Source organism: Astatotilapia calliptera, chromosome 1, assembly GCF_900246225.1.
Source record: "Astatotilapia calliptera chromosome 1, fAstCal1.2, whole genome shotgun sequence".
NCBI lineage: Eukaryota > Metazoa > Chordata > Actinopteri > Cichliformes > Cichlidae > Astatotilapia > Astatotilapia calliptera.
Window position 1 is genome coordinate 28,259,850 of NC_039302.1, and position 27,189 is coordinate 28,287,038.

General features: G+C 39.8%; 1 protein-coding gene across 4 annotated transcripts in view; it reads right to left on the reverse strand.

Moving 5' to 3' along the window:
- The window catches only part of shf (Src homology 2 domain containing F), a 92,964-nt gene that overhangs the window by 53,819 nt on the left and 11,956 nt on the right, over positions 1-27,189 (reverse strand). For all 4 annotated transcript variants that reach the window (XM_026172887.1, XM_026172880.1, XM_026172895.1 and 1 more), the window contains exon 2: positions 23,606-23,738. In XM_026172887.1, the coding sequence (XP_026028672.1) occupies positions 23,606-23,738 (133 nt within the window). The remainder of the gene's footprint in view (positions 1-23,605; positions 23,739-27,189) is intronic.

Sequence of the window (27,189 nt, forward strand, 5' to 3'; positions counted from 1 at the left end):
AATCTGGCCCTTGGAGTACTGTAAAGTAATAAATTTTTTTAAAATCCATTTCTCAATCAAATCAACTTATGCCTAAAGCTGTTTATGCATACACACTGTTACAAACATTATCCCACTGAGAAATGTTTGGCGAACAGATTTGCTAAACACTGTCTTAAGTTCACATATAATAGCAGCTTGGGTTCCTTGCCCTATGCTGAGGATGACGCCACTTGTACAACTAAAAAAAGTGGCTCTCTCACTCTTTTGGTCACTTCACACAAATCATGACTACAAATGAGAATTTGAGCCACTGGAAAACTGATAACTTCCACCTCCAATTCCATTTTCACATGACTTCCTGTTACTAAAGTGTCAATCTCACCCTGGAAGATTTCTAATCAAGAGACAAAAATCTCTCAATTTCTTCTTGAAGGTAGAAATTTGCAGAGGTGTGGACTCGAGTCACATGACTTGGACTCGAGTCAGACTCGAGTCATTAATTTTATGACTTTAGACTTGACTTGAAAAAATGTTCTAAGACTTGTGACTTGACTTGGACTTTTACACCAATGACCTGGGACTTGAATTGGACTTGAACCGGTTTACTTGAAAAGACTTGATATTTCACCCCAAATATAAAACTTAACATGCATATTATATAGAGATTGAAAATGTGATGTCATTCAGGGGTAAAACCGCAAAGGATTCTGGGAACTCGTGGCAAGAGGTACTAGCGCACGCAGGCTTTCAATTGAAATCAGTCACACAGCGATAAAAAGAAACACAAAAATGGCAAGAAGCTGTTGTATTATTAACTGCAATGTTGCATGACAGCCACGGGAAGCCGACGGGTAAAGAGATCGGTTGTTATCGGATTACGACGTTGAAGAGAAATTGTTCGAGCCATGTTTCCGAAGTAACAAAGACGCGACGGATGGCCTGGATTTCAGCCATTCAAAGATCAAATATAACGTCCCAGAACACTCCAGCTCACAGGTTAGTCTGCTCCAAGCATTTACACAAAGGTCAGTGTTTTTTAGTAGTTAATACGTCATTTTCATAACATAATTAGTGATATAGGTTACAAGCAAGTCTGGCGCTGAACAGAATTTGTCGCGCTATGCTCCTTTATTTATTGTGCATAAATAGTGAATTGTCCTGACACAATATTGCGCTAAACTTCATGAGTGTGTGCACTCACTCCAAGAACCGTATAATTATAAATATGCATATAAATATGCTACGATGAGATAGCTGACTTCATCTAACTAGCAAATGTTTTCCAGGCTACGTTGGTGATACAGTTTTTTTTTAATATGTATGATATTTTTGTCATGCGATTTTAAAGCCGGTCCTACAACCGCATCCAAGAATAACATGCAGCGTATCTCAGAACTGTCGGTGAAAATTATTCTTGGAGCTAGGTTTAATTGAGCTGCATTTTATAGAGGTGCAATTTCACAATTTGTGTATATTTTCTAAGTTCACTATTTTGTCATGTGTTGAGAAAAACACAGATTTTAAAATTACATGGTCTAATATTTACATTTAGCATAACTGCAACATTCTTTTTTCATTTTTTTTTTAAAGACTCGAAAGGACTTGAAATTCAAAGTTTCAGACTTGTGACTTGACTCGGACTTTTACACCAGTGACTTGAGACTCGACTCTGACTTGCCTGACATTACTTGAGACTTGACTTGAGACTTGAGGATAAAGACTTGAGACTTACTTGAGACTTGCAAAACAATGACTTGGTCCCACCTCTGGAAATTTGTTCCTGCTTCCTAAAAGTCCAATTTTCTATTTGCCAACCATGGCCCAGGACTACCTAGCACTGATAATCCTGTCTGCTGCATGTGAGGCTTCAAATTGTTCACCAGCATGCTGAAGGCCACAGGTTACTAAAAAATACTTTTGTAATGCCATCATTTCAGTTTTTTTACTACTGTCACACACATTAAACTGAAAATATTTCATTTAAGTCGTTTTCTTAAAAATAGCGAGTATCTCAAAAATCAAATCTTAACTGGCTTTTACAAAAAAAAAAAAAAAAAAAAAAGTTAGGTAATGTTCCCTTAAGTGGCTTTGGTGTTACAATCATCTGGGGTTACTGGGTAAAAATGTTATACAGGATAAGAAAAGCCTGTTGTTATTCTGATGGTCCTGGAGACTCAACACTGCTTTTGTATGGTCAGGAAATTACCCACCTGGTGCAATCCAAGTATAGAGGCTTTATTGCTCAAGTGTTTTGTTGTACTGAATCCTACCTCTTAACACAGAGGGAGTACTGGTTACTGAGCAGAGACTGAAGAGGGTAAGGGTCTCTCCATCTGATCCCTGAGGAGCTGTCCTTTCCACAGAATTCATTGGTAATGTCAAGTACATCAATGTACCAGCAAAGCGGGGAGAGCTTTCAGGGTGCTCAGGGTATTTGCATACCCTCATAGTGGGTCAAAGATGGAAAAAAAATAAATAAATAAGAGCAATGACCATATGTACATATGAATATCTTAAACAATTTCATGAGCATGGTCACAAAACAACCACAGGGGATGTGTTGGCTCGAAGTCAGACTGACTTAGCTAAATGTGTTTCCAGGAACAACATGAGAATGAGTTCATTGTCACTCTCTTTTCTAGTTAAATCAATGTAATCAAATTAGACTGCTTCATTCCTTCGCACTTTGGAAAAAGAATCTAAGCTAACACACTGTCTAATTAACGACATCACATACAAAAAGCATTGTACACAACTTCATTCTCTTGTCGAGTGAGTCTCACCGTTCTCTGACTAGCACCAACACCATGTCCATAGGCAGAAATCGCACGCATAATGTTCTTTGATACTTGCAGTTAACTTAAAATTACTATGCACCACCAGCCTTTGGTGTGGAGAATCGTTTTGACTGAAGTTGTTCACTTCAGTCTGCTTTATCTGTCCTGTTTATTCTATTTGCTAAATCCAAACTGAGAAGGCAGCCAGGGGACACAAAGGCAGCAAAAAGAATGGAGTGAGAAGGGAAAGAAATAGAGCCAAGTCTCCTCTGTGTGTTTGTGGGTGCTGATGAGCTAGGCAGAGAGGATATGGAGAGGGTTTCCTGTGGGGCAGCAGTCTGCTCTGAATGGGCCAGCTGTTCTTTGCTCATTCTCGTGTCCCAGTGCCCACCGAGCAGCAGGTCTCTGCCAAAAAGAAGGACAGGCACAGCTTCACTACGGCGCACACACTGACAAAGCCTGCTTTTGTGAGGGGTTCCATTCAGAGGTGACCAACAGGCTCCAGGATAGCTGGGAAGACCATATGCTCTAAGCAGGGCAGAGCTTCTGCTCCTTCTTCGGCTTTTTCCTCAGGACATAGTCCACCTCCATTCGACCCCACGACTGGCCTGGCTTGACCTGGCACAGATAGTCTGCAGGTGGCCTCGGGGACCCCAGGGAGGTGTTGATGGGCTTGGAGTCCAAGCCTGGATGCCCTGCTAGTGACCCACTGACAGTGACACGTGGGCCTGCTGACGGAGCACTGAGCGGGAGCAGAGAGGAGCACGGTGAGGCCAGACATCTGTGGACTTATGCAGGGCAGTGGAGGGTTAACCCTGAGATGGAGGGGTTGAAAGTAATGAATACCTTTGCTTTGTTTTTCAGTGAGTGCAACACGAGCGCATATGAACAGACGAGGAAATAATGGAACAACTGAGTGGAATCGGTTAATCATTTACTTCTGAATTTCTGAGAGTGGCAGGTCTTAAATGTTTCACTTTACTGGCAATGGATCCACTCTGGTGGAATGCAAAAAACTTCCCACCTTTGGAAACTCTAAAGGAAAGCCTAACGCCTTTCTAACTAATCTCAGTCATTTATCTTAATGATAAAAGTTCAAAAGAAAGCACATATGCTCAGCCTACTGAGATACTCTGGCATCATCATGAATAATAACATGGTCCCAATCACCCCACTCAATCAGAGCAAGAAGCAAAACAGGCACTGGAATTGTCCTGAGTAAACAAAGATATTGATTATATTCACGAGGCAATAATCACTGGATGTGAAGTTGTAATTACTCTTTAATCTCACTTTCAAATGAACTTCATGGCAGAATCCATTTTTCATCAGAAAGAAATTTCACGCTGCTTATGTGATATCATAAGATGCAAATGTGATGTGTTAATAAACATTTTTTTGCAAGACTTGTGATTTAAATATGATTAATGATAGTGTTTTCATAAAAATAAGACAATGTAAATAATAAATGTAAAGCTGTTACAATTCATTAAATAAAGAAAGAATAATTCAATGTTTACTATCATTTTTCCTAACATAGGCTTGACTTATTAAACGTTTAAAAATGTATTTCAACTATTAAACATATTCTAATTAACATTTAATCTTATCTAGACTGTATTGAGACACAGACATACAGCACATGCTACTTAGACTGGTCTCTAATTCACCTGCTGCCTTGTGTAAGCAACACATCTCTGTCTGCCACATCTGCTTGGGTTTAATGAGCTCTGAGGTCTGATAATGAAATTACTGCCTGCAGAAAACAGCACTGTGAAGAGGTTTTCTTCACTCACATTCAGGAGCACTAAGCACACAATACTGATGTGCTTGCACATATGAAAAGGGTGAAATGGTTGCATTATCAAGCATCATGTCTGTAAGTATCACTGGAAAAATAAATACCCCAAATAAAAACACCACATCAAAAAACCAACTGACGTGGGCACAGTGCAAATTGATTCTTGTGCACCTGAGGACCATTTTAACACACACGTTGCTGCACTGGATGTGTCTCTTTGGCTCTGGGTGATTGGTGACTGCTCGAGCAGTGAAAGGCGCACCATAAAGCCACACTTAACAGGATGGAGGATTTCCTGCTGTCAGCGAGGCCTGAAAATCGGAAATGTCACTAGTTGTGGTTTTTGGGATATTTATTGCCACTCTCTTCACTTTTACTCCTTCAAGCCCAACGCTTTAGGTGCTCGTCATCATGAACAGTGTCCGAGCCACGCACAAGCCCAAATATAACGCAGGCTGATACTGCTTAATACAAATATGCTTTGACAATATTTCAAGACAGGATATAGGATTCTGTGTATAATATTTGGTGTGTCTGTGGCTCTGTTGTAAAAAGTTCCAATATGCTCCTGTTTTATTCATAGGTAAAGAATCTGGGGGAGTCAACTACCTCTATTATATCAACTATATATAATTTTTAATAATGTCCATTTTAGGTTACAATACAGGGAAGGTTATGTAGACTGAAGATATACCAGTGCTCAAAGGTACATCATCAAAATCTGTCTCCTGACAATACAATGCAGTAGTATTTAGACAAGACTTAAATTCACATCCTATCAGGTCAATGTAAAACATCACAACTGCCACACCTCTGAGTAGGCTTCCAACATGACGGACTATAACATGTTCTGATTCTTAGGATGTAAACAAAAGCAGTGATTTATAATAGACTAAGGCATGTGCCGTGTTTGCCAGTGCAGATCCAATTTACTAACAGCGAGTGGCAGTAACTCAAGAGCAAGTGACGCCATGAAGGTTAAAAGGAAGGTCCGTGTGTGTGTGTGTGTGTTCAGCCATGCTTGCTCACTGGCTAACCAACAGTAAAGTGAAGACTGGCCACGATTCTTCAGAGGATGAGTCAGATCACAGATGACACATCTGGCTGGTTAAACAAGGACACATATATGCTGGAAGTTAGACTGATGTTGTTTTAAGACCAAACCAGAGACTGTGAGGTTGCGTTATCCCTAACAGGGCACTGACTCTGAAATCTGAAGTGGCATTAATCATACAGAGAGAAAATAAACACAGGTTAAAAGATGCCGTAATCTGAGAGGATAACTGTCAGCTTGGTATTAATGATGTCATGATTATACTGAACTTTGATTGTTTAGAGATTTGGACAATGGTCATTTGAAATGCAAATGCTCTTCTGTAAAAAGCACCACAGGCTTCTGTAACTCAGAAAAGAAAGGGATGAATATGGACAACTATACCTTTAGTTTTTCCTAAAACTAAAAAAGAAAAAAAGAACTTACAATGTGTAGCTTCAGTTCCTGTTTTTCAGTCCCAAAAAAATCTATTGTCATTCTGTATTGTGAAGGCATGAACCAGTACAATCAGGTAGCCTAACTGTCCGCCAGGGACGACTCCAGGTCAACCAGCCAGTGCTTTATCCCCTGTAGTGATCCCACATGAACAGCGGTCAGCTTCTAGCTCCTGCTGGATTTCTCTGAGGTAACTTCACAACCCACAACCCACTCTGACTCGCTTTCTTTTTCTGATATACTCCCTGACAAAAGATAGACAGCTATGGAAAAAAGGAGAAAGACATATGCAATGGAGAAGACATGTTTTGAATCAAAATGTTGCACAAGCTAAGTACAACTCATAAATTCAAACTGTGCTACAAAGACAGGAAAATTGTGTGCTTTGAAGAATAGCAAACCTGTGTTTTAGAAACATAAAAATAGAAAACAAATCAAATTATCGCTCCACAGTCAAATATATACACCTAATAAAATGGGAATAAAACTGTGAAAAGAAGCAGCTGTTAGAAGGAAATCAATTTCACTGCAAAATAGTTTGTAGGAAGCTAAATATGAAACTACCCAGACTGAAGGAATGTGTCCTCTTTCCCATTTAGTTTTGAAGATTGAATAACCTAACATAAGAAGTAAGGATGCGTGAGAGAAGAACACAGCAGAAGAAGCAAAAGCAAAGACACTACTTCAGTTCCAAGTATCCACTCACCTGCATCAGTATTTTCAGATCACTGAGATGTGGGTTAACCATGACCCTGTTGCTCTGGGCAAGGGCCACAAGGGATACGCTTGCTGTGAGGTCCCACCCTCCCGAGTCTGTGCTCAAGTCTGGCCCCAGCTCCCTTAATCACCACCACCAGAAAGTCAATACAGCGCACGAGTCAATTACCTGGGGAGGAGAACTCAAGGCTCGACATCCACGAGTTTCCCTTATCCAGACCACCAATCTTTCTGACAGCCAAATCATAGGCAACTTATTGGATTCGGTGGAGAAGGAGATTTTTACATTAATAATTCACTCTGTCCGTGGCTGCATCTCATCTCCTCTGTGCTACAAAAAAAAGTGAGACCACACTGGTGCACAGAGCAGGCGACAAAATGCAATGCTTGAATGGAAATGAACCTCTCTCGCTGTACTACCTCATTCTCTGCTTCCTTGCCTCTTCTCTCCTCTTATTTGTTTCTCCAATATTTTTTTCCCCTCTCTCAGCCTCCATCTTCATACTCATTCTGGTTGGCTGGTGATAGCAATCCTGTGCCATTTCTTCTGCTTCTCTACTGTCACAAACACTCAGCCTCCCACACTCTCTCTAAACCAACAATGCCGTTGAGAATAAAAAGCGGATGACAGCCTCGAGTATACTTTCTGACTTTCATCTCAAAGATTTATTTTAGTCTAAATGACAGGTAAACTATTCTGGGGAAAACTGTGTGTAAGGTTTATTAAAAAAAACAAAAAAAAACAACAACAACTCCTTTCTGAATGGAGTATTTATGGTCTATGGATGAGAGTATATCAGTGCCCCTTCAGTGTCCCCATTGCTTCTCCACTTATGTTTGCTGTTTTAATACTGTCAGACCTAGAGTCTTTTCTCCTTCACTTTCATCCTCTTTCCAAATGATGTCTCTTCCTTTCCTCCATCTATTTACCTCCATCCCATTTTGCTCTTGCCAGTGGTGTCCTGCTGGTGATGGAGAGCCGCATTTCCTTCGGTGAGCTGCTGCCCTTAATGAGGCTCCTCAGCCACACACCGTATCAAATTAACAGGCTGCACCAAACTATTACAACCCATACCCACCAGCCGGGCCCCGGGCAGACCCAGCGCCTTACCTCATTGCACCCACGATCGCACTGTGTGATTGATAAGATGGGATGTGAACAAAGAGAGTAGGGTGTGCTACAGACCTAGAGAGAAAGAACACCAAACTCTGAATTTTGTCCCGTAATGACAAATATTAGGCTTTCCAAAGAGCAATTATCCTCCTGATGGAATCAGTAATGAGGGGAAAAGGTCACAGATTGCCTGTGTGAAATATTTCATCTTTAAAAAAAAAAAAAAAGATTTAAGACACAACAACAGCTGCCATAGTCTCCCAAGGCCACGTTTAAATGCTAGTGTTGGTCTTATAGCTGCAAATGTGTATCTTTTCTTTTTCTGGAAAACCTTGACCCCTGTTTCAATCCAGGGGGTCAATGTGGACATTGTGGAAGACTATAAATATCTTTGAGTGTACATAGACACTAAACTTGACTGGGTTAAAAACACCACTGGACTCTACAGGAAGGGCCAGAGTCGTCTCTATTTTCTGAGGTCTTTCAGCATCTGTCAGACAATATTGAGGATTTTTTACGAGTCTGTTGTGGCCAGTGCCATCCTCTATGCTGTTGCATGCTGGGGCAGCAGGTTGAGGGTCGCAGATGCCAACAGACTCAATAAACTGATCCGCAAGGCCAGTAATGTTGTGGGGATGGAGCTGGACTCCCTTAGGGTGGTGTCTGAGAGGCGGATGTTGTCCAAGATAAGGACAATGCTGGAAAATAGCTCCCACCCACTCCATGACGTGCTGGCTAGTCAAAGGAGCATGTTCAGTGACAGACTGAGATTACCAAAAAGCACCACTGAACGACACAGGAAATTGTTCCTGCTCGTGGCCATCTCCCTGTACAACTCCTCCACCTAACACACTGTAAACACTGCAATAGTTACACTCTGTCATTTATTATTTTACTGTAGAGTGTGTGCAAAGTTCACAGGTTAGAGTTAAATGTCAATGTTATATATTTCACTACTGAAATATTCTTGATATTTAGAATTGAGTGATTTGTATATATTAGTGCCATTTCTTAAATTTGTAAACTTTGTAATATATTGTATTATTTAATTAGTTTAGTCTGTTACTGTTACTGTCTTGGAGCAACAGTAACCCACATAATTTCCTTAGGGTTTATTAAAGTATTCTCATTCTGATTTAAATGTTTGCTACAAAAACTTGCAGTTTTAAAGACCTAAAAAGATTTTTTTTCCCCAGCACCAGGCTTAAAACATGCAGATGGGAATGTATGCACAGGAGAGCGTGTTATGCTGTAACCATCCATCTGGCTAATTGGATCTCGAATCTTAGAACACACACTTGACATGCTCTGATAAGGTTATAATCTCCCTTGTGTCTTTATAGTGCTGGTTCCTTATTTTAATTAGTCACCTCAAGTTTAGGATGGCATCTTCTATAAAGAAGAGGGACTCTGACATCACGTGCTCGTGAGCCGAACGGAGCAAAGCAGAACAGATGCGCTGGAGCCAAAATGACTGTTAGGTGATACAGCATTAATAGAAATAGTACACACGTATTCATTGTTCAGCACAAAGACGTGAAGACATAAAAACTAAAAAAAAGGAAAGGGTAAATGTTTAAATCAAGCTACAATAATAGCTGGATTACTCTGCTAGGGGAGATAACGGCGTGTGTCTGTGGAAGACAAATCCGGAGAAGGTCATTCCTGAATAAATGTCACCAGTAAATTGGCTTCCAGGGAAGGAAAAAAAAAGCTGGGTTATTTTACAAGACAACAAGGCTTATTATAAAGGAGCTTAATCCATTGTCTATCACAGGGACAACAGGAATGTCCCAGACTTCTGCCTCCTGGCTAGATGATAGCAAGAACCTGAAAAACCATGAGGTGAATACTAGAGCAAAAAACAAGACAAAGAAGGCAGAAAGAAAAGGAGAGAAGAAGTATGCTGGCACTTCAAACCCTCTGAATCCAAACCTTTTTGTCAACGGGCCTCTCCACCTGCATTAATCACAATGAAACAGCAGTTACCGGCCAAGTGTCTTCGGACTGCACTGCTCACACAGACAAGCGCGAGCAATCAGATATAAAAATAACCCGTTTCACCCAGAAACAACAGTGAGTAGTAACACTGTATATAAGAAATTTAAAGTGCCAGAAAAAATGTAATCGCAATATTTCTCATTTTTCTAAGTCTCTAATGAAATGAGCCTGAGACATTCTGGGTGGTTTGGTGAAATATCTGATGTGAGACATCAGAACTGGAGCTTGAATGAAATTTCAGACACTATAAAGCTGTTCTTTTGTATGCACTGCAGAGCATCTCCTTCCTCTGTTTCATTCTTTCGCTGTCCTTAAAACACATTCACCTAAAGTCAGGTGAATGTGGAGGTGAGCTTAAACTGCACGCGAGCACGGCTTGAACTGTACAGTTACAAAAGTGACAAACACAAACTGTAACACTCTGAGACTGGCTTTCTACTTTATGAGATTTATGAACATTCACACACTATCACCTCAAAATTCATGCCACTGAAACTAATAAACTAATGAGGCACATTTTGAATCTTTCTGTCATACAAAAAAGAAAAAAGAAGCAGAGCCTTCTATGCCTTTAAATGTTTTGTACTGGCTTAAGTATATTGTACATTTGCATCCCTGTGAGTGCCGAGTGTTCCAGTCTTTCCAGTTTTTTTTTGTTGGTTCCCCATCTGTTCTTTTCGTGTCCTTCAACAGCTGCAGAGTGCTAGCCGCCCACTCGCACATACTCACACCTAAATGCTCCCTGTCACACCAGAGTGTCAACAGGCCGATTTCCACTCTAGCTCAACCGTCGATTCCGCAGAGAAAAAAAACCAAAAAACCACACACACACACACACAGACACACACACACACACACACACACACACACACACACACACACACACACACACAGGTCTGAGGTGAGGTTGGTGCTATCAGTTTGTCTATTAGTAATTCAGTGAGTCTGTCATGCTCTCGCTTGTTCTCTCAACAGCCAGCCAATAAAAATCAGACCAATAACTCCCATAAAGTAACTGCCTCCAACAAGGACACAAACTACAGCCTGAAGTTCCTTCACCACTTCAGGGCAAATGGCTACTTGACATATAAAATGACTCAGTGAAAAGTGTTAAGGAGCGCACGAGAGCAGCCTCTGTGCATGCACGCGTGCATTAGCAGAGCTCATGCATGTGTGCCGCAGGCCCCAGGTAGCCAGCAGCGGGTATGAATTCTGCCCTGTCCTCCTCTGCAGTGGCCCAGACATGGATTAATGGTGTCATTAATCTTACCTTTAAAATGAATGACTTCAGCACCTCCAACCTGCGCCATAGCGGTTGCCCAGTCCCTCATCTCTACTCCTTACCCCCCTCCCAATCCACTCAGCTGTGACGGATGGATAGTGGGTCTGGATAGTGGGTCTGCCATCCTTGGCTTGGCACAGACCGACTCAGTGGGATATCAGAGGCCTGAGAGAACTCTCTTGCCAGTACCCATTGCTTCCTTGCAGACGTGCTGCTAATTTTGGTGCCTTTGTGTCTATGTCCATCTGCAAGCTTGTTAAAAATCATTCATTGTCATACCAGTTGTAGTGTGTGACCATAAAACACAATAATAACAATAACTGCAGTTATATATAAATATTTCCTCGACGGACCAAATTACGCTCAAGTGACATCATCACAGAAAGCATGATAAGGGCGTCTATATAGTGGTTTTCATACCAGAACTGTAATGTGAAAGTCACGTTACCTCCTCACTTTTCATTTCAAAAACCTGCTTGGCTCTAGGAATCGGCTCTTACATAAGTAACGATTTCATCATGTTTTCATCAAAAGCCAAACAACATCATGTGATTTATGGATGAGTGACGTTGGAGTAACTCAGTTATTTTCAATATTGACTAACCTACTGCTGCTTTTTCAGTGAACCGCTGAATCATTGAATCTATCAAATTTAAAAGAATAAGAAAGAAAGTTCATGTCGTCAGATATTTTTGCTTTTGTATTTACCGAGCGAAACACCAACGGCTAATTGAAATGCTGTTCTCTCATCACCGCGTGTGAATATCTAATGGAAATGTAGAATATATATCGACAAATGCAGCACCAACGTGCACAAAGCCATGTGTGAGCTGCTTGAGCTCCAGTGCTGGATGCCATTCATCACTAAGTGAGAGGGAGGGAGGTTATCAGGCTGAGCTAGAGATTTCTCATTTCATCAATAAGTCGTCAGTCTTCCTGTTCTTCCCTTCTCCTCCCACCTCCTACACCTTCCGTTCCTCAGCTCTGCCAAATGACCATCCACACCACGGAGGCTGCTGGCCATTATCCAGCAGGCCAGAGACACACTTACACATACACAAAACCACATAGCCATAACCTGCTGGACTGTATGTCACTGTCAAAGTCAAGGAAGCACACAAAAACTGTTTTAAAAACACCAGTATAGGGAGGAAATATTTTGCTGAGCATGTGTTGTTGTTCAGCACCGCGCACAGTTCAATAGAGGCTCATTTTTCACATTCTGGCGGCTGAGCATCAGATAAAAGTTACGTCCCTTTTATTTGAACAACAGTTCAAATAACAGCAAAATTTCCACGTGTTTCTTTGAAATAACTTAGCCTTTACTTCCTCTAACAAACCAGAGATTATAGCCACAGGGAATCAAGGAAGAGGAGGAAGTCAGACTATTTATAAAGTGGGTGTCTTTGTTTAAGCTAATTATTGAGCAGAGCTTGACATTTATCTTCCTTATGTGAGGATAAGGCTTCATAAATGAATCAAAGAACCAATGAAATCTTAGAAGTAACCAAAGAAAATCTCCACATTTTATTCATCTGTAGTTCATGTTCTCATGAAATAATGAAAAAGGAAATTTATGTCCCAAAACACCAGCATACCATATTGAAACCCATCAAACCGAACCATTCCACGCTGAACATAACAGCTAGATGAAACTGCAGTTCTTCTCTAAATGTTGTTTCTTTCTTGAGCAGGATCACTTTACAGTTCAGTATTTCTAGAAATAAGACCCAGCTCTGCTCTTATTACACAGCGCATTTTGTTGACAAGACCATTTTTAAAAGTTAAAATAATATGGGCCCAACAATAGCACCAAGCCAAAAAAGGACCACCTGACACCAGCTCTGGGACTGTGAAGGACTGGTTTTGCATCACTTGGTACCACCCTGTCAGATCAATGTGTAATAACTGTCAGTCACTTCTCATGGGATCATGAAGACGTGACATAAATGGGTAGCTCGCTTCTGACAACATCTGGCAAGCAGCAGTGAATGGGGTGCAGACTTAATGACCAGTCAGAGAGCAGAGTGTAAAAGAGGACCGTTTCGCTGTTATCTATTAAATAAACACTCATAAATTATAGTCAGCCTCAGTGGGATAAGTACAGACTCTGTGGTCAGTAGAAAACCTTGAAAATAAGGTTACTGTAACTATGGAACCCGGTTGGAAACAGGCAGGCACGCAGCCCCTCCCCTCACTAACAGTCGAACACATGAAAAGTAGTTGATACGCACAACACCGAACAGCATGTTATGAGAGGTCAGTCGAGAGGTCAGCCAAGCTGCTGTTTCAGCAACGTCTAAGAACTGTATCATTTTCAATGCTAACATGGGCAGCGCACACAACTAACGTAAGCCATCTGTTAAGTTATCAGTATGGTAGTGGCTATTGGCTAACGTGGGAGCTAAATAGGAAACATTACCTGTCCTGCCGATCTAACATTAATTTGACACACTGCAATAAATCATGTCTAAAAAGTGTCCAAGTCCCAGACTGAAGAAGGGGAAGGTCAAGTAACTTAATAGAAACTCATTATATTATATTAGATTATATTAGTATAAACATATACACATGCTGTATCTTTCTGCACTACAACTTAAAAAGAGTGACGCCACTGATGTTATTTTTATTAATACAGACTCCTGGATAAAGTTTGTTAGTGAGGTGCAAGCAGTGAACTCTGGTGACCTCACATAACTGGCTGGCATGGAAACGTTTCCCACATCTCGTGCTGTTGGCTCCACAGCTTCATTATAACAGTTTACCCCTGAGAATGTAAAGTAATGCACTTTCACTTTTGATTTTTCTTTTCACTATGAATGTTCTTCTGCTAGTCATTGTTGTGAAATCCACCTACACTTCTTACCCCAAATTAGCAGCACATCATAATGTTCCAGTCAGTACACAGTACAAAAACTGGTTGTAGACATTTCTCTCATTTGTTAGGAAATCTTCATGTTTTAACTTTTTTTTTTATATAAACTGGTACAAAAATAGAGAGAGAGGAAAAAAAGAGCAGCTTTGAGTTAATTACATGGCCCAAATGCCCTTAAATAGTAGTTTGTAAGGTGCAAGAGAAGGAGGAGGGTGTTAATTATTCACTTTCCTATCCAGTTCACAGCTACTGGCCTTGCAGTCAGCACTTATTTATAGCTGCCTATAATCAGCTGGGGTAATGCATAAATGTTTTGCTGAGGTAATTCTTAAGTAATTCTTCAAATACTCCGAGACTGATGTGAAGGAACAGAAAACCAAACCGGAGAGGATAATTGCTGAATCATTTTATGCTAAACTAACAAAACACTCCTGGGAATCTAAATTCATATAATGATTGCACGGACTTCCAGAAATGTTAAAAAACATATCACTTTACAAAAGTGCCACTGTCAGTACAGGCTCCGGATATCCCTCGAGTTACAGCTTGAGGCAATAAAAGCCGTGTTACAGGCCAAGAAATGTGCAGCCACATGTACCTGCCATTGCCTGGGGTGAGTTTAGACTGCCATGACCGAGTGTGGGGGAGGTGGAAACCTTTTGGCACACTATGCTTCCATTCTTTGCCCTTAAAAAAAAAAAAAAAGACTCCACAAAGTAACCCACAGGTGCTGTAACACGAATTTGTTCCCACCGTCTTTGCCTCTAGGTCTCCTTCTCTTGTCACTCCCTTTACTTTCTGTCATGGACAGTTGCTCTCTTTTGATTTAGTTTCTCCTGCCTTTTGCTTTTATTTCAACTCTTTGCTTTCACTTTCTCCATCTCCAACAATGACACATCTAAACATGTTCTCTCATCCACTTAAACTAGTTCTAAACTGGTAATATTCCTGGCACCTATATTGTAGAGGCAACAGAGGCTTAACACCACACTATCATGAGTAACTGAAATAACTAACTCCATGGCTAATGAATCATCCTTGGCAATGGATGGTCTCCACAGCATTTTGAGTGCGGTGCATGAGGTGCCAAATCTAGGAGCTTTTTCCCGGCATGTGTTTCAGTCACAAAAGAGAGAGAGTAAGAGAAGGAATGAATACCCATCTACTCTGAGTCAACCATCATGGAAAAACATCAAGGTTTTTTTTCTTTTTTTGCTTTGGGCATTTTGGCCCTCTTGCACAACTCCCATGCTGTGAAATGACAGAGCATGACCTAAAAGATGGGATGAGGACAAATTGAGGTTACAACTTTGACACTGTGTGTAATAAATTCACCACTAGCATAAAATATTTCACACTGGGTTATTTTTGTACGATACCTCCAAATACAAACACATTTTTGGTGTGGTGTAGCTACGGTTTGAGGACTGGCAAGTGGGCCGCACTGGAGTTTGTTTGCTCAGGAGAGCTCAATCGTGCAAGATGTTTGCACAACAGGCCTCTTCTGTACTGTGGGAAATCTCTCACATGGTTGTCTGCCTGGCTAGCTGACTGGGAAGCATGAGGATGAGTGTGTGTGTGTGTGTGTGTGTGTGTGTGTGTGTGTGTGTGTGTGTGTGTGTGTGTGTGTGTGTGTGTGTGTGTTCATTGAGAAATAGCTTGACGCAGGCTGCCCTGCAGTACTAGTCCAGCCCCTTGTACTTGTCAGTGGAACAAGTCTCAACAGCTACAATAATGTATGACGGAGTCAAGTGGAGGAGATAATATTAAAAAAAAAATATTAAAAAAAATTGCAAGGGTTTATTCAGGCTTTTCTTTTCCCAAATAACTCCTCCTATGATTAGGTCATAGGCTATTTCCTGTAATAGCTGAGGAGATGTGTGTGTATACCTGTAGGGGAAGGTGTGAAATACTAGAAAGGAAAACATCTTTTTGTCATAAACATTCAAATTAGTTGCATGCCACAATAAGCATTAATATCACAAGTAATAAGGGGGGATAGTCTTCTATTGGGGTTATACACACATGTACCACAGACTCCTACTCTCAAACAGAAATAGCACATGCAAAGGCTGACGCGTGTAGACATGACAAACATTCAAGGCATTCTAGAAACACACGCAGGAAACATAAAGACAGTGTGTCTGTGCACATCTTCACATAACTACAGGAGGTGCAATGATTCCCTGCCAGCAGCCAGTGCGGAGAAGCTTATGGGGGGTGGGGCTGGCTTTTCAGGTTAAGGAAGTTGTGACATGCCCCTCCAGTAGGCCCATAAATCAGCCAGCTCAACCTCACTAAGGATGGCTCTTGGGAAAAGAGACACGGAGCACACAGCACATACACAGGCACACAGGTCTCGGTCTCAAACACATACACACGCGTACAACAGTACCCGACAGTGCGCGTGCCAACACACACAAATAGCAGGAATGCACACTTTGTTATGTAAACGGCTGTGGCACTTCACCTCAGGCCTTACATGACACACCTCCCACTATGAGGTTGAATGTGTGTCTTTGTGTGTTTAAGGTGTGAATGTTGTTAAGGAATTATAATTGTATCTTCAAAATAACACCTTCCGGTCTCAAAACAGTTCACTTGAAACCAGTTAAAAACATAATTCTTTTTTTAATAATAGAATCTATACAGCAATCTTTTTCAGGTGTGCAAGCTTTCAAATTTCATTTATAGCAATGGCAAGGGATCAAGAAAACAATCAATGCATGTGCACGTCAGTGGAATATGCCTTTGATACAAAGTTGTAAAAGATAAGCATCCTTATATAGTATATAGTATAAGGGGAGACTTTCTTTCATTATTACAAGGTATGATCATCAGGGTGCAGATGTAAAATAGACTGGACTCATCTTCGAGGCAGGCACTGCTTCCATTACCACTGTCACTTGTGACCACCTGCACATGTGCATCTGTAATGTACGCTGGATTTCCTCCAACTCAAGTTTGAGAGTTGCCATTTTGACACAGTGAAGGCTTTTCAGTGCACTGTGTGTAGGCGCACAGCAACAAGACACGCACCACAGTTCAAGTTATGTTCATCCTCAGTTGCCTTAGGATGTTAAAGTTGAACTGATTCTAAACTTGACCCTCGAAATGAACTCATGGTGCGCAAAGTCTTGTTGACACTGAAGATCAGTGTGCTTCTTCTGAGTTTGGATGCTACAGACTTTTCCACTGAATTCTTCCCTTTCATTTTTAAATCCTAACTGGAAACCAAGCACTTGTCACCAGTGAAATCTGGGTCAGTTTAACACAGAAATTGTGTTCAAATTTGAGCTCACAGTGATCACAGACATACACATGTAGGTGACCAGAATACACCTCTAGGGAGCAATCTGAAAATAACAGCAATGCTCAAATGTTCTTCTTCTTTTCCTTATATTTCAAATTGCTGGCATGTCCCAGTCTTTGAAGTAACTTCCGCTTAGTCATGCTGTTGTTCATACAGCTGCCTTTTGGCTGATCACAACCAAATTTCTACTCAAAGCTGTGCAAAACCACAAGTAACGATTAAACTCTAAAGATGTCATCAAACTCTTGGAATTGTATACCTGAGTCTGTGGTTCCCGGTGTTTATGACATGGCTTTTGTGTCACAAAACAAGGAACTATGCAGTTCAAATGAGGTTATCTGAAGACACTACAGTATAATTACTGTCACTGATCAGAAAATGTATTAAACGCTCACACTTCGACTGAACCAACGTGTGTGTCTGCTGAATGAGGTGAGCGCAGACATGTAGACACATAAAAAGCTAGAAGAAGATGATGAAACAGTTAAGATGAAACAGTTTCTATAAAGAAACAGTTAAAAAGTCAGCGGATGAGTCATTTTCAGTCTACTTCTTAAAATGAAAACAACGGAATTTGAATGAAAAGAACAGAATTTGATCAAAAACAAAAGAATTTAAATGAAAACGACGGAATTAGAATGTATAGAACAGAGTTTGAATGAAAGCAACAGAATTCTAAAACAAACAATAGAATTGGAATAAGAGTAGAATTAGAATGACAACGACGGAATTTGAATGAAATGAAAACGACGGAATTTGAATGAAAACGACGGAATTTGAATGAAAACGACGGAATTTGAATGAAAACGACGGAATTTAAATGAAATGAACGGAATTTGAATGAAAACGACATGAAAACAACGGAATTTGAATGAAAACGACAGAATTTGAATGAAAACGACGGAATTTGAATGAAAACGACGGAATTTGAATGAAAACGACAGAATTTGAATGAAAACGACAGAATTTGAATGAAAACGACATGAAAACGACGGAATTTGAATGAAAACGACAGAATTTGAATGAAAACGACATGAAAACGACGGAATTTGAATGAAAACGACGGAATTTGAATGAAAACGACGGAATTTGAATGAAAACGACAGAATTTAAATGAAAACGACAGAATTTAAATGAAAACGACATGAAAACAACGGAATTTGAATGAAAACGACGGAATTTGAATGAAAACGACGGAATTTAAATGAAAACGACATGAAAACAACGGAATTTGAATGAAAACGACGGAATTTGAATGAAAACGACATGAAAACAACGGAATTTGAATGAAAACGACGGAATTTGAATGAAAACGACATGAAAACGACGGAATTTGAATGAAAACGACAGAATTTAAATGAAAACGACATGAAAACGACGGAATTTGAATGAAAACGACAGAATTTAAATGAAAACGACATGAAAACAACGGAATTTGAATGAAAACAACGGAATTTGAATGAAAACGACATGAAAACGACGGAATTTGAATGAAAACGACAGAATTTGAATGAAAACGACATGAAAACGACGGAATTTGAATGAAAACGACAGAATTTGAATGAAAACGACATGAAAACGACGGAATTTGAATGAAAACGACGGAATTTGAATGAAAACGACAGAATTTGAATGAAAACGACAGAATTTAAATGAAAACGACATGAAAACAACGGAATTTGAATGAAAACGACGGAATTTGAATGAAAACGACGGAATTTGAATGAAAACGACGGAATTTAAATGAAAACGACATGAAAACAACGGAATTTGAATGAAAACGACGGAATTTGAATGAAAACGACATGAAAACAACGGAATTTGAATGAAAACGACGGAATTTGAATGAAAACGACATGAAAACGACGGAATTTGAATGAAAACGACAGAATTTAAATGAAAACGACATGAAAACGACGGAATTTGAATGAAAACGACAGAATTTAAATGAAAACGACATGAAAACAACGGAATTTAAATGAAAACAACGGAATTTGAATGAAAACGACATGAAAACGACGGAATTTGAATGAAAACGACAGAATTTGAATGAAAACGACAGAATTTGAATGAAAACGACATGAAAACAACGGAATTTGAATGAAAACGACAGAATTTGAATGAAAACGACAGAATTTGAATGAAAACGACATGAAAACAACGGAATTTGAATGAAAACGACATGAAAACAACGGAATTTGAATGAAAACGACAGCATCTGAATGAAAACGACATGAAAACAACGGAATTTGAATGAAAACGACAGAATTTGAATGAAAACGACATGAAAACAACGGAATTTGAATGAAAACGACGGAATTTGAATGAAAACAACAGCATCTGAATGAAAACGACATGAAAACAATGGAATTTGAATGAAAACGACAGAATTTGAATGAAAACGACATGAAAACAACGGAATTTGAATGAAAACGACGGAATTTGAATGAAAACGACGGAATTTGAATGAAAACGACATGAAAACAACGGAATTTGAATGAAAACGACGGAATTTGAATGAAAACGACAGAATTTAAATGAAAACGACATGAAAACAACGGAATTTGAATGAAAACGACGGAATTTAAATGAAAACGACATGAAAACGACGGAATTTGAATGAAAACGACATGAAAACGACGGAATTTGAATGAAAACGACATGAAAACGACGGAATTTGAATGAAAACGACGGAATTTGAATGAAAACGACGGAATTTGAATGAAAACGACATGAAAACGACGGAATTTGAATGAAAACGACGGAATTTGAATGAAAACGACATGAAAACGACGGAATTTGAATGAAAACGACGGAATTTGAATGAAAACGACATGAAAACGACGGAATTTGAATGAAAACGATGGAATTTGAATGAAAACGACATGAAAACAACGGAATTTGAATGAAAACGACGGAATTTGAATGAAAACGACATGAAAACGACGGAATTTGAATGAAAACGACATGAAAACAACGGAATTTGAATGAAAACGACAGAATTTGAATGAAAACGACATGAAAACGACGGAATTTGAATGAAAACGACGGAATTTGAATGAAAACGACGGAATTTGAATGAAAACAACAGCATCTGAATGAAAACGACATGAAAACAACGGAATTTGAATGAAAACGACAGAATTTGAATGAAAACGACATGAAAACAACGGAATTTGAATGAAAACGACGGAATTTGAATGAAAACGACATGAAAACAACGGAATTTGAATGAAAACAACGGAATTTGAATGAAAACGACATGAAAACGACGGAATTTGAATGAAAACGACGGAATTTGAATGAAAACGACAGAATTTGAATGAAAACGACATGAAAACAACGGAATTTGAATGAAAACGACAGAATTTGAATGAAAACGACAGAATTTGAATGAAAACGACATGAAAACAACGGAATTTGAATGAAAACGACATGAAAACAACGGAATTTGAATGAAAACGACATGAAAACAACGGAATTTGAATGAAAACGACAGAATTTGAATGAAAACGACATGAAAACGACGGAATTTGAATGAAAACAACAGCATCTGAATGAAAACAACAGCATCTGAATGAAAACGACATGAAAACAACGGAATTTGAATGAAAACGACAGAATTTGAATGAAAACGACATGAAAACAACGGAATTTGAATGAAAACGACGGAATTTGAATGAAAACAACAGCATCTGAATGAAAACAACGGAATTTCAATGAAATGAATAGAATTTGAATGAAAACAATGGAAGTTTAAAACAAACAGAATTAGAATGAAAACAACGGAATTAAAATTAATTGGAAAGATGTTTTCATAAGAGACTATTTTACACACAACTTTGAGTTTGCAAGTTGAGACGGTTACGGTCCATTTTATGAGAAGGTAGACAGACCATTTTATAGACGGTATAAATTTGGCCAGCAGTAATTAAATAATTAAAACTTGCTTTGACAGTCATAAATAGAAAAGTTTGTGTTGTGCTGGCATGTTTAGGGTTTGGTGTCCATCTGCACCCATCTGTGGAACCAGTAGTGACATAATTAGACAGAATTAGGGTCAAAAGGACCTCTTTTGCTAGAGTACAGCAGTCTGTGCAATAGTTCCTCCTTCTCCTGTTAGCTGATGAAATTCTGAGTGTGCAGCTCTGCCTGACTAAGATGCTGTCAGAACGAAAGATGCAGCAATTACTCTATAGCATAGCCAGTATGTTGATGCATTGGTGCGTGCATCCGGCCTTGCACAGTGGGAGAAAGTGAAAGAGCCTGACCCTCATATCTCTGAGACGCCCTTGGGTGAGGCATTTGACCCCCAACTGTACCAGTGGAGCTGTAGTGTGCAGCTTCCAAGTTTGAATCTGGAATTTGGTAGCTGTGTGAATATGGAGGAAAGCATTTACTAAAAAGATTATTCATCCCCAGTGTTTCTTCTATACTTGGTTCTGTGCAAAGGTCTTGAGCCACCCATAATTTCTTTATATATTTTGCCAGGGGAATAGGTGCAGCGATTTACTGCAACATCCGCAAACATACATGGAAATACAGGGTATAAGGCAAAAACAGAGTTTGTACATTTCTGATATTTGCTACGATCGCCTCTGCTGTTCAACACAGCCTGAACCTGAAGCTTTCTTGTGGTTTCTTTAAGTGGACTTCATGACTACATCTCTTAAAAGGCAGTCAAAATGTATTTTCTCTTTGGATGTTGCTTGGCTTTTGTTCCATTCTGTGTCAAGATGATCCTATACTGTTGAGGTCCTGACTCTGGGGAGGCCAATCCAAGGGTTTTTTATCTATCCAGGTATGCTTTTACTGCATCACAAGAACATCTCGCTTCTGGGCATCAAAATATAAACGATCGAAGGGGATGTTCAAGACTTTTGCACAGCGCTGTATGTGGCCAGTATGTTAAATGTAATAACTTCTTTCATGTCCCTGATGGCATCCATTGAGGAAATAGCAATCCAAGGACTTTGAATATTAAAATATAGACAGTAAGTATATATAGATCTCTTCAAAGCTCTCTTTATACAACACCCCACCAAAAAATGGCAATCAATACATATAAAAAAATGAAAGCAGGAAGCCTGAAAATAACACCACCTCAGGTTACAAAGATAGCAACGACCAGAAAAATAAAGTGAAAACTTAATTGAATCAAACAGACAGCTACTGCCAGAATAGAACTGTTTGTCAATATAGCCAAATGCAGAGCTGTGTCAAGTAAAATTTATAAAGCAGCCAAGAACTTGGAATAAGCTCAAGATTCTAGCGATACCACAAGTCTTGTTGAAATTTCTTTTTTCCTTTTACGGCTTTCTCATTCCGAGAGAGGAGATTTATCCTGAGTTTTTGTACTCTGCAGAGGCAAAGACTCGGCCAGAGGTCAAACCAGTAAGACAGATAAAAACAAGAGATTGTCTGGAGGCCCATTAAAAGAAAATTGTTGTAGAGGGACAGAGACATTCACGTCCTGCCTCCGTGGTAGCAAATGGAGCAATGTAAGGGCTGGTTAGAGGAAACAGTATACGGATCATATGTCTGTGGATCGGGACTATCATATACAATACCTTTTAGTCAATTCACAGTTCCAAATCTGCTATTCATATTTTCCATCATCCTCATCTTGGATACTAAAGTCAGTAAAAGAGAGGAAAACAGCTGCCACTTGTTTTGTTTGCTTAAAGATATTTCCTCAGTTCTCTTTTTCCTTGTGCATATTCCTTGCTCTTTGTCACCGCTTTGCTCAGCCACAGGATGAACGTGCAGTGACGAAGCCATATGGGGAATGTGGTTAGACTAAATTCTTGTGTTAGCACACAGCTATTGTTGTCGAGAATTTTAAAAAAAGCCTTCCTGGAAATCACAGCAAGCGGTTGTCTCCGTGTCTGCACAGTTCAATGAAAAATATATACATATAAAATCTCCTTCTCCTAGAAGCATTGCATCATTTAAATCCTTGCATGATTTTTTTCTTATGGGCAAAATCACAGCTTTTGAAAATGGTTTGACATCTTTTGTGACACACTAGTCATTTATGCTCTGCTGCACCTGTCTTGTAAAATGGCATCAGGGCATCTGAGCCTCTTCATTAATTCATATAACCTCATCACACTGCATATTAATGACCACTCCACTACAATAAGTCCTTAACTTGTGATTACTGCAGGTGTGGAGAGGGTTAGAAACAGTCATGTGACACATGCGGACACACAAAAGGGTGACTAGAGAGAAGATTTAACATGTTGACCTACCTGCCATCATCTTCTGGGCTTCGTATGGCTCCATGTAACCATCGTTCTCAGTTGTCACTTTTTCTGTGGTGGTCTGAGTGCCGCCAGCCTGCTCGGCATCAAAAGGGTCCGCGTAGTCTTCAAGAATAATGAGCTGTAGGAGATTTTTAAAAAAAAGAAAAGAAATAAGGTCAGGTTGAAGGAGAGAAAAAGTTTGAAAGAGCAACCGGGGAACACTGCTGAACACTCAACATGAGTATGGTGCTTTGTGACAGACACCACTTTGGCCCCGGACAGTACCAAGCAATATCCACTGAGGCAAGCCAGAGAATAAAGGGTGAAATACATAAATAATGCCCCACCTCTGCATGCCCCAGCACACCGCCACAATGCCTCAGCTTTTAGCCTTACAGCACACTCTGCTACTGCTGGTTTGCCTAATTATATGATAGCCTTGTGACAGGCCTACATTTCAAAAGTAGAGGAAAGAAGACCACAACTGCTCAACTTTCTTAAGAGAAACAATTTGGCAGATTTATCCCGAGCTGGCAGTGAGCCACGGCTAATTGCAGTCTTGCTTTTTTGCTGAGCATTTTGTGCAGTGGATGGCAATTAGGTGGATGTCCTGAGACCCAGAAATACAGCTCAAACCTTTAGGGAGCAAAGCTAGCCCACTTGTACAGTGCCTTGGGGGGATATTGCTTTCCTTGAAATGTTTGCTTCATTTATGAGCACACCACTTCAAAACTATGGACCTTGAATTTGAAAGGATATAAACTCCCATTTGAACCATCTGTCCTCTTGAGCACTGGCTCTAATAAGGGTGTGTGACTGAGGTCATTTGGACCAGTGGCTAGAAAACGCACTTTTTCTCTGGAGCCTCTGTCTGCTCCTACCAATCAGTGGTTACAAGAGAAGAGAAGGGCAGGGCAGTGCGTGTTACGTAATCTGAAAACATGTTAGTAAAAGGGCCTTTTTTTTTTTTTTTTTTTTTTTTAAAGGTCAGTGCACAAACAAGAAAACACCTAAATGACTGTGTGAATATGTACGACTGGCACTACACCCAATGAGTCATGTGTAACAGGAAGGGATTTGGTCTCATTATAAACAAGCTCATCACTCATCTGGTGGATGGGAGCGGGAGGGGCAGAGTGGAGGTGGACTGAGGCTCATGCTCGCCATGCTGTGCCTCCACCGAGCCAGCGTTCTTTTGAGAGAAACCTCTGTCCATTTTTGCCGCAGAGAAAGCATACTCCCCGAAAGCCAACTCCATATCCAGGCCACCCATGAGAGTGCCACAGACACACACAGACACACACAGACACACACACACACACACACACACCTGCCAACCCTCAGGGAAGAAAATGCACAGATACACCCTCAAAATTCGTGCCAGAAACGCAGGAATTTTAACATCATCGATCAAGGTTAAGTATCATTTAATGCAGTCACACATTAAAAAAAAAAGAAGAAAAAGACATCTTGAAAAGTTTCCAAGTATTAAATGCAAGTTCACTGTCTAGGGATAATTTGTAAGCTGCTTAGTGACAGGGAAACGCTGGCAGGTATATTCCTGCTCAGATCATCCTCACTATATGTGGATTAGGCTATAATAGCATAGAAAGTAAAGCACCGCGGATGTGTTCATAGCAGCTACTCTGAGTTAAATCTGCTTTCTTCAGTATTCACTCTCCATCTGTTTGGGGAAAATAACTAGGACTTTTCTTCTGCCACAACATAATTATGGGTTCCTTGAATGTTTTGCTGCTGTGAATTCAAACAGCGGGAAAAATCCAATACAAACATCGTCCTGGTTTGTTTTTGCGCTGCAAAAGATATACATATTTACAGAAAAGCGAGATTAAAATTCAGGCAGTCTGATAAGTGACATCTTTGCAGCCCAAGAGACCCTAAAATTATGCATCAGATCCAGTATCATTACCAGCTTGCACCTTCTTGCTTGAAAACAGCCATCGGTAATCATATTATGTGGCAAATCCACTTCAGACACAGAAACTACAAACACAGCCAAAATCTAAGAATAAGTAACCCTCATTAATAAAAACTGGATTCTCCTTAATGGCAAACAAGTCCAGTAGATATCTTACTGTGGTTTACTTATTGCAGCAGAGTGACTCTTAAAGTGACTTTAAAAGGTGTATCATTCATTTACATAACTGCTTTCCTCCAGATGAATTCACTTTAACACAATACAACTGCACAGCAATGTACGAGTACAAGCTAGAGCTCCCATGTTCACATAGCAAAAACTATACTATACTGTATGTTTACTCCTAGCAGTGTGTTAGCAGAGCTCCCTGCTTGAACTCAATCACCTTACCACTTAATGCACCTTCATCATGGGCCAAAGGATGTTTGAGCAAATTTCAGGAAATAATGGCAATCACTCGAGTAATGCGTGGAACCACACCAAATGCATGACATCATACTTTGCCTTTCCTGTTGACATAATGTAGGACAAATAAAGGCTGGGCACAAAACTTCTGAAAGAGAGGGGATGGATGCGATCGTGGATAGAAACCAAAGCCATCATTTGAGATTCAAACGCCATCCTTTGTTTTGCCAGAAGCTTGAATTTAAATTAATCAGTCTTGCAGTCTACCAGTGCTTAATGTTCAAGGCTTCAAAATGTTAGCTGTTTAACAAAGATAGTAGCATAGCACGGGTGGGCAGAGAAAGCAAAACACTTCACTCAAACGTAAGCATCATTTTACCTTCCTAAACTACAAACATAAAACAGCTATGTGCAATCAGTGATAAGTGGGCCTTGAATTCTTCTTCTCTGCTTATCTGCAGGAGCTTTCAGTATTTCAAAAACCCTTTAAATAATTTAAAACATTCTGTTTTGGAGCTACAATCAAGAAATCTGTTGGACGGATTAAAGGGATGCATCCACACTTGTGATTAACAGTACTATTAATCATGATCTCTCATTCCTGCTCATAAGTGCTTGTCATAATGATTTGCATGGTAAAGTGCATGTATATATGAGGCTCAAAGCTGGGAAGTAAAAGGTTTTTCGGCATGTTGCTTGTGTTTGCATTTCAGTTAGAACCGAATGTGAACTCATCTTTTTTTAATTCAAAACCAAACTTAAGTATCAGACCAACTAGTTTTCAGTCTCCCCACCAATATCAAATGAAACTATGTAGTACTGATATATCGAGGTCATCAGTTAAGTTTCATTTTGAGTTATGAGGCAAAATCTCATTAAAAAGAGTGACACTGAGCTGTTTGATAAATACCTCACGGAAAATTGTAGACTATATGATCATTATTATTATTTTGGTCTTTAGACCAGTAATGTGTACACGTATGGTATTTTATTGTCATCCATAAGCTGGTAAGAACATTATGAATTTCATCCCACGCAGGTCATTGTTTTGCACTTGGAGATCTCTAAACTACTCACAGTCAGATAAAGTCTATTTGGTGCCATCATACAAGCCCTGCAGTCCAATTCAAGATAGGACAGAGGAGGTGGTTAATATATCCAAATTGTTCCAATGTGTTCTTCTTGTCCCACTGCACTAATGACTACTTGTCAGTAGGACGAACAAGGGGCTTTGAGGAGAGGGGTG